The 9177-nt window shown below is 39.2% G+C and overlaps 1 protein-coding gene across 1 annotated transcript in view; it reads right to left on the reverse strand.

Moving 5' to 3' along the window:
* Positions 1 to 250: 250 nt before the first annotated feature.
* The window catches only part of tex11 (testis expressed 11), a 16520-nt gene continuing 7593 nt past the window's right edge, over positions 251 to 9177 (reverse strand). Inside the window, exons 15-29 of the mRNA XM_037675762.1 lie at positions 8622 to 8759; positions 8434 to 8536; positions 8210 to 8334; positions 7689 to 7774; positions 4682 to 4732; positions 4568 to 4608; positions 4401 to 4478; positions 4217 to 4287; positions 2279 to 2392; positions 2001 to 2073; positions 1759 to 1908; positions 1557 to 1665; positions 1348 to 1468; positions 584 to 751; positions 251 to 319 (exon numbers count right to left, since the gene is read on the reverse strand). Coding sequence (XP_037531690.1) covers positions 251 to 319; positions 584 to 751; positions 1348 to 1468; positions 1557 to 1665; positions 1759 to 1908; positions 2001 to 2073; positions 2279 to 2392; positions 4217 to 4287; positions 4401 to 4478; positions 4568 to 4608; positions 4682 to 4732; positions 7689 to 7774; positions 8210 to 8334; positions 8434 to 8536; positions 8622 to 8759 — 1497 coding nt within the window. The remainder of the gene's footprint in view (positions 320 to 583; positions 752 to 1347; positions 1469 to 1556; positions 1666 to 1758; positions 1909 to 2000; positions 2074 to 2278; positions 2393 to 4216; positions 4288 to 4400; positions 4479 to 4567; positions 4609 to 4681; positions 4733 to 7688; positions 7775 to 8209; positions 8335 to 8433; positions 8537 to 8621; positions 8760 to 9177) is intronic.

The raw sequence follows: 9177 nt of genomic DNA on the forward strand, positions 1-9177 counted from the left end.
TGCTTGTTTGTCTGGTTTGAGCAGCTTAGGCTTAGAAATTACCACGATTAAAGACGTCAGTTTATGTATCCAGAAATGATATTTATATGTAACCATTCAAGTTGTGTTTATTAACCATCTTGTCAAAACTAACAAGAACAAATACAATTTACAAAGTAGTTTAGTATACTCAGCATTAGGAACAAATGCCTGCAACAAGTTAATCCATTTAAGAACATTCTCAGAACAGACAAAAGAAGGTGGGGACTGATCAGTCTTCCACATTGTTACGTTTTGCTTTGTCCAGTCTGTCCAGGATTTCACTGTAGAGACCAGACATCTGTGGACACAAACAGCTGTATTACTTACAGCTTTACAGTCTCTATGAACTTGTTTTAATTCAGTCCTGATCAGCTTCAGGGTTGTAAAAAGAGCATGAACACATAGCACTTGTATTTTTAAACACTAATAGCCTGGAATGATCAATTAATATTCCTAATTCTGCTCAGACGTTTGTTTTTATTGGGTCAAATGCTTTGTCTAACGAGGTGATTCAATATCAGCTATGCTAATTTATTCCCTGCTCCTCTTATCGATGCTGTACCTTCGTCTCGTAGCTCTCCTTCAGCGTTCCTGAGTGACGGATGAAACTCATGGCAAGACCACACCACTTCTCAGCGTCTTGGTACCGGGCCAAGCTGTACAACAGTATCCCTATGTTCCAGGCCTGAGTCAGCAGCCACAGAGTCTCCATCTCTGGGAAGTCATCTGGCTGCAGAGAAAAGCAGGAAGAAGTTCAAAAGGCCATTTAACAGAGGCCACCTGGCTGACTCGCTTGACAAAGTTGTCTTTAGTGTGATGAAGCAGCAAGAAACCGAGTCAGCTTTTCATCAGATCCTGTGCCATTTGTGTTAACTTTTACTAATGCAGAAAAAACATGAATCAAATAATTTTTAATTCATTCAGATTCCCCAACACTTTAATCTGGTCCCTTTACTTTGATCCAAAGAATTTAAACAGCTTTCAAGTATGAACTCCCTCTGAAAGGGGAAAGATGCACTGACTCAAAAGCAGCGTGATGCCTCAATAATTCAGTGTCTTTCAGAGCTGCAACTCACCGGCAGCGTGATGATTTGAGCAGCACATTAACATTCAAACTGGCAGGAAGGGGCGGTGAATGGAAGCATCTGCTAATTGAACTGCAGCTGAAAGCCCATTGATAAAAAATAAAATAAAAGATGCTTCTAGAACAGCGGGCAGCCATGGAGAGGAGGAGAGGGGGTTAATTATATAGAGAGGAGCAGTTCTATTGGAGGGAACAGGAGGTGGGAGCTGAGGGATATCGATGTGCGATTGGTGCTGACTCACTGCAGCTGATATGACGGACAGGGCCTCCTCAAAGTAATCCCACATCTCTTCCAGCACATGGGCCTCCACTTCTGACACGCCACTTGGAAGGGACAGCTGTATCAGACTGTGAACATACTTGCTATGGTGGAGACACGTAAAACAAGCCATAAAATCAGAAACACCTTCATCCCAACAGCAGCTTGGTTTAAAAAACACAATCTTCATGCCTGCAGTGGGTCACATCAGTCTGTGGTTGTTTTTTGTTCAGACAGAGCGCAGCTCTCAGAGCCTTCTTACACAGCAGAGGGTAGTGGGCAGGAGGGTCCATGGCTAAGGCTACATTTAGGTAAATAAAAAAAGAGTACACAATAAATACTGGTAATATTTATGAATATGGACATGTCTGAAGTTAACAGAAATCATAACAACCTGCCATGGACTCCAAAACTTTGGTTTCAACATGTTCATCCTCCAGAATGGACTCAAGCATCGTCTCAACCTTTGGATCATTTAGCTTAGCACGAACTTCAAATTCATAAAGCAGCAGCAGTGAGTCTGTTGGGTCCATTGGAAAGTTTCCTTTGAACATACACACACACACACATATATAAATTAATATATATACTGGGTCAGTTTTCTTTTAGCTTAAATACTATTGCTGTTTATTGTACCTGATGCTTTCAGGGTTTTCCAGACCTCCCAACAGGTGGTAATGTGCTCCAAAGCCTGAGTGAGCAGCTCGGCCTGTGAACCAAACGTTCAACAAGAATTCTGGATTTACTGGCGCCATCTAGTGTTCAGTTCCTCTTCAAAGGCAGAGGGATTAAAACCGAACGCCTACGCCTGCACCAGTGATGCGGTTAGTCACCTCTCCACTGGTCTTGGTAAATTTCCATCCATTTCGATAGAGAGCGTGCTAAATGTAGAGGGTGAAGAGTGAGTGGCACACCTGTGCAGAGTGAGGAGACTTCCTGTAGAGCTCCAAAGAGGCAGCAGCCGACATCACCAGGCAGGTCTTCTGCCACAGCAGCTGTGTGCGGTCAGGAGGGCACAGCAGGGAAAACTACGAGGTCCACCAGAAAAACAAAAACTTTGTTTTAATTCTAACTCCATCAAACAAACAACAATTAAACAAATAAAAAAGGCAGCACTTTGAAATCTTAAGGTTTGTAGTTATTAAAAAATATTCAACATTTGTTGACTCGCATAAAAATGAACCTCTTTAAGTTTTTCTGAAAAACCTACTTAAAATCCAAATGCAAAAGCTTCTATGGGTGTTTTCTCAAGTATAAATGCATGTGCTCAGGAGGTGAGACCTTACAGACAATCCAAAAAAAGTTCAATCTGGTCCTCTGGACATTCAAAAAAACAAAGCAAAGCAAAAAAAAAATCTAGAAACGTTTCGTCTCTCATCCAAGAGACTTCCTCAGTCTGAGGTGCTGTTTTCAGCTCAGTCTCTTAAATAGCACCTTCTCAGAGTGGATCAACCAGTTTGCTGCTGACAACCAAAACCAGCTGATCACATGCTCAAGAAGGACCATCAGCCTAACAATGGGTCATTAGCACACTGATGGCTGTTTACTACTCACAGAGGGCTGAGTGATACTAGCAATCACAGCATTGTAAGAGGGGGACAGTTGAACCCGGAGGCCTCCACCCCTGTTTAATGATGGACAATTTCTTTTCACAAAGATGGCCTCCTTTACTCCTCTCTCAAACCATCGTTCCTCTCTGTCCAGGATGTGAACATCTTCATCCTTACAGACAATGTTTCATTCATTGCACCTTCTATAAAGGAGATAATACATGAAAGAAAAAATATTCATTTTAGATGTTTGTTTGTTTTTTACTGCTGGTAATAAATCAGAACAAACATAACATTAAAATGATTATCTTTGTGTAAGGACTACAGTTTTAAATTTTAATTTGCTTCTTTTTATTGTAAATAATTTCCAGTGAGTATCCATCCATCCATTATCTTTTACCCGCATCTTTCTTTTGGGGTTGCGGGGGTCACTGGTGCCCATGTCCAGCCATCACTGTGTGAGAGGCAGGGGACACCCTGGACAGGTCTCCAGTCCATCACAGGGACACACAGAGACAAACAAGGGACACCTAGGGACAATTTAGTTACCAATCAGTCTAACATGCATGTTTTTGGTCTGTGGGAGGAAACTGGAGCACCCGGAGAAAACCCACGCATGCACAAAGAGAACATGCAAACTCCACCCAGATAGGACCCCGGATCGGGATTTGAACCAGTGCTGCCTGCTCGCTGAGAGGCAGCAGCTCTACCAGTTGCGCCATCATGCTGCCTCCAGTGTTTTATGGCCATTTTATGAAATCAATTTATTCTCAAAGTAATAATCTGAAATTATTTGTCTGCAGCACTTTTTGACCAAGCTTTTGTCTTTTGAGTCTCTCATCTTTATTCTGAAGGATTTTACATTTTGTTGAACAGTTTATTTTCATGACCATGACCAAAATACATTTATTTTATTTGCAGAGCAATAAAACTACACATCCATTTCTCCTGCAGTGAACACCTTTTACGTGAACAAAATGTAGTTTTGAACCTGGCTTTATTTACATTTCTGGATTTTGTTATTAAAATCCATCTCTTTTATCTTTTTGTACATTATCTTGATGTAAGAACATCTGAGAAAGGTGACTGTGACATGTAGATTAAAAAGGTTTATCCTTAATTATGCAAGTTCTGTCAACGTCACATGAAGATCAAACGAGTTAAAAAATGTGGTTGCATTTAGTCCAATAAATATCTGATCAGAAAAAGGTCAATTTCACTGTTTATTTTCAAAACAGACATTTAATTCTGTTCAGTTTGCTCTCGTGCACAGCAGATAAAGGGCAGAGCCAGCACACTTACTTGGTAGGACAGCACAAAGAAATCCCTCATTCTCTCAGGGCTGCTCTCACACTGTAGAGCTGAGTTCCAAGCTGCAATAAACACACAGAAAGCACCCTGACACACACAAAATGAGGCCTCTGCAAGATTTTAGGTGACACCTACCATGATAGATTGAAATGGCAAGAAAAGAAAGTGTCCGTACCAATTTTTCTGAACCAGTTAGCCCCCTCTGTGCGCTGCTCAGCAGTCATTTTAGACGGGTATGAAACTGTCTGCAGAGCTGCAGTGAAAACAAAAAATCTCAGATTCACAACAGACACTGTGCATTGAACCTTTTGTTGAAAATATGCTCACTGCGTATATAGTCACCTGTTTTTAGATGTGGCAGCAAGACATCCAGATTCACATCCCTGCACAGACTGAGTGTAAGTCGTAACCTTCATTGAGTAATAATACTTCATATCTTTGGGCCTTTCAGCTCACCTCATCTCTTCAGGTTTGTCTAAAGTGGAGAGCGTGAGACGAACCAAACACCTGTACAAAATATGAAAGAGGAGCCTGGTGTTGACCTCTTTTCTCTCACCTACTAACATTATTATACATAGACCTACTTTCTGTGAGGAAGGAGAAAATAGGTCAGTGGATCAAAGGGGTGAATGAAAAACTAACAGAATCATTACAGTTTCCAGGACACGTGAAGCATAACTTCTCTGCTTTATAAAACATGAACTATACTAACACATGAATACTGAAATAGTTTATCTAAATATTGTTTTGCATAGATTCACAGTTTCCATCAAAATGATCATTTTAATATTTAATCAATTTCATGAAAACAAATTAGGAAGCTAAAATATAATTGGCTAAAATTGTCATCTTAGACAATGTAGATGAACAAACCTCGACTGGAAACTACAGCTGCTGCATCCAAAATGTTTTTTCACTGTCCAACATTTTTCAGTCAGGTCATCTGGACAGTTTCTTTTTTTGTGCTGAAACGTTTCGCCTTCGGTCCGGAAGGCTTCATCAGTCAAGGAAACACACAACACCAGATGACCTGACTGAAAAATGGTGGATTATATACCTGGATTACTGAGCATGGACTTTGTTGTTTTCAACCAGTTTGACATGACTGTCAACAAGGAAGAGGGCCGGCAATGGAGGAGGGGGCGTGACAAGAGACAAACTTAGCACCAACATAACTGGTTTGTTCCACTTTGGAGTAAGCTGTTGGAGGAAGAATCAGTGTTGTGTTTCCTTGACTGATGAAGCCTTCCGGACCGAAGGCGAAACGTTTCAGCACAAAAAAAAAAAACTGTCCAGATAACCTGACTGAAAAATGTTGGATTGTATACCTGGATTATTGAGCATGGACTTTGTTGTTTTTTCACTGTGTTCATCACATCCAAGTGTCTACACCTTTCTGGTTTAAGCATGTTTATTCTGCACCCTGCTCTTGTTTTAATTCATGTCAAATACAGTATTTTCATAAATCTGAGATCAACTGTTTCATATAGCTTTAATGCAATTTTTTGTACATGGTCATGGAAAAGACAAGTCTCTGTTGACTAAAAGTTTAAGACTGTTAAAAGAAAATGTGACTTTCTTTGTTCTTTATATTGAAACTTGAAGCTTGCTTATCAATTCAGTTCAATTCAGCTTATTTATATAGTGTCAAGTCACACCAGAAGTTATCTCAGGGCACTGAACAAAAACATTCACATACATTATAAACGCCAATTACTAAAAGTTATCTATCTAAGGAAGCCAGAGAGTAAGATAGATCAGATAGTTTTAGATGTTCCAAGTTCTAAAACTAAAAGCTGAGGTGATGGTGCCTTTGCAATCACTGCTCCTAAATTGTGGAAGAATTTTCCTGTAAATACAGTTCTTGTTGAGTTTTGTTAGCTGCTGCATCAGGGGTTGCCATGAGCAAACTCACATCAAAGATTTGGCAATTGTTTTACGTCAGATGCCCTTCCTGATGCAGCCTGGGCTCGATCTTGTAGCCTCAAGAGAGAGATCACCACTCAGTTTGCTTCGTACCCTCCTTGGCAGCCTCCCTCAAGTTAATGATTTGTTCTGTTGGAGTACACTTTTGAAATAAAGATCAGCAGATTTGGATCAGCTTCTCAATCATTATTATTTATCACCTACAAAGTTTTCAGACCTGGACACTCAGGGCTGTGGTCTCGCATGTTTTCTGTCAGAGGAGAGCTCCTGTGGAGGTGTCAAAATACAGATCTAGAATTTATAGAAATTAAACTGATATGGGTTCGAGATGGGTTCAGGACTAGGCCTGTCACAATAACAAATTGTGCTGGGCGATTAATTGTCTCAGAAATTATTGCGATAAACAATAATAGTTGGAAATTTGACAATTAGTAATTATTGTCAAATTTAAGAAGAAATGTTTGTTAATTTGTTTTGTATGTAGTACCATTTTTTGACCACCGGATGGCAATATAAAACTGTTTGAACTGAAGGACGGATCTCTTTAAGAAAAATGGGAGGGAGGCCACTTGACGTGACATGGGCTGTCTCTCCTTCCTTTTTTTTGGTTCTCATTTGGTGGACACTCAGTGTGGTTTGAGCTCTAAAGAGCTGAAGCATAATATTTTTCACACAAAGATTTTAATAAAAATCAGTAAACAAGTTCTCAGCTTCTTTTTACAGAGAAAAACAACTTTTTATATGAAGGCACAAGTTTCAACCTTGAATTTTGGAGCTTCGACGAGACAGAAGGCCTGTTAGCTTAGCTTGTAGCTTAGCTTCTCAGCTGCTAACGATCTAAAAACGTGATTTTGGACGGTTAAAATGGATTTTAAAAAGAAAAGAGAAAGAGAGGGGTCAGTGAAGAGCACTGGAGTTGAGCCTTTTGTCATCCAGTGTCTTCAGAAAGAGAGACACGAAGAAATGATAAAACTGATAAATGAAAATGAGGTTGATAATTTTCATTTATCATGCGACTGATTAATTGATTAATTGATTTATTGTTTATTGCGACAGGCCTATTCAGGACACCCACACCAACTCTGAGACTATTTGGAGAGAAAATTTATCCAACAAATGTTTCAAACATGTTTGAAATTCAAGCGACAGGATTGTGCGCCTCTGTGACTTGTGAGGTACAAGAGAACAACCGGTGACTCCCTCTTGAATGTCATTTGCAAATTAGTCACCAGCAGCCACAGCCCAGAGAGAAACCACCTTTAGAAGCTTTCATGGTGCTATTAAAGGTTTGCCTCTCTTGATTTAATTATTTATTTTTGTTTTTAAATTTATATTTTTAGTTTATTAAGCTAATTTCATCATTTTTGTTGTACTTTTTTTCTGCGATAACCTGCCCAAGTTTTTTTTTTATTTTCATTATTCTTTTTGCATAGCATGTTGGTACGGTACTTGTCGACTTTTAAAATGCTCAACAAATTAAAATGACATTGACAACTAAATACTGAACTCCTCAAGTCACATTTGAGTTTTCACAAACCTCAGAGCGATCAGAACCTCAGCTGGATCGTTGGAGTTTTCACACAAAACCTCCAGAGCTTTCATGGCAATGTCCTGCTGTCTGTTCTGTCACAAGAAAACAAACATCCTCATCAGCACAAAAAAAACTAAACACATCACAGAAAAAAATACCTGTTCTGGTCACTGTCCAGCAAGTTTATAGTAAAGATCCGAAGAAGTTAGCAGGCCATAACGCTTCAATTGATATCGCTACTTAAAACTGTAATATGCTTGCCTCACTAAATGTCTACGAGTTCACACCCCCTCCTGCTCAAGAGACACCAACCAGATAAGATCAGTGACGAGGACATGATCCTTCACCTTCCTACTCATAAATACGTTTCATTTGTGTTAAACTAAAAGTCTCCCTAAGCTGTAAGTAGCACTGATGAGGTGCTATAATTATTAAAATAAAACCATAAGATGGAAAAATGTGATAAATATTCTATCAGGTTTCATTTTTATGATGAAACGAGTGATGAGTGCTGTGATTAATTTTACCTGCAAAGCAATCTGAGCAGCCAGACTGAGGAGAGAGGAGGCTGAAGTCTCAGAAACCAAGAGTCTGTCCTCGCTGGGTACCGGACTCTTAGACAGAAGTCCCATTGCATTCACTGCCTCTGCAGCTGATGCAAACAAGCAACCCCATAAAAGTTATTAAACTAAACAATGAAAAAGTAATTCTTTGCTGTCCACGCATCCCACAGCTAATGTTTAGTGAATACCTTCCGCTAAATTGCTCTCTAGAACAGCAATCTTGAAAATGCTGAACTGAGTAAAAATGCTGTCAGGATCACATCTCTCTGCTTCTTTAATGGCTTCTTTGGCCTGAGAACAGTTTAAATGTGTGCAAACATTAGTCACATGCCACTGCACTTCCTAAGTTTAACTACAGTAGCTCGGACTGTTTTACCTTTTCCAGCTGCTGAAGTTGCAGAAAGCAAGATGCTCTGTTTCTCTGCAGTTTGGCCAAGTTAGGCTCCATTTGACCCAACTTGAAGAAATTCAAAGAGTAGTTGTACCACTGAAGAGCATCAGAATAGCTACCAGCCTGAGAAGAAACATAAAATAACTAAAACAGCTTTTAAAGATAAAAAATGATAACATTTTTGGACTGAAGTTATTCAAATTAGACAAGGAAAGATCTAACAACAGTTTGGTAAAAACACACAACAGAGTAAATTGTGCTTTGTTCATTCAACTTATTTCAATATTTTCATTTAAAAAAACACACTGTGATACTTCCATTAGAAAGCTTTTTTCATCTTATCTACCTGTATGCATATGTTTATAACAAACAAATAAAGTATAATAGGTTGATTTATTTGTTTTGCAGTGACCTCATATTTAAAAATAAAGAACTCAGGCAACAGGACTTTCTTGTTGCATTTAAGAAATATGGCAGATTTCTGAGCTGAAACAAGTATAGTATAGTATAGTATAGTATAGTATAGTATAGTATAGTATAG

This window comes from Nematolebias whitei, chromosome 4, assembly GCF_014905685.2.
Source record: "Nematolebias whitei isolate Nwh7 chromosome 4, NemWhi1, whole genome shotgun sequence".
NCBI classification, from domain to species: domain Eukaryota; kingdom Metazoa; phylum Chordata; class Actinopteri; order Cyprinodontiformes; family Rivulidae; genus Nematolebias; species Nematolebias whitei.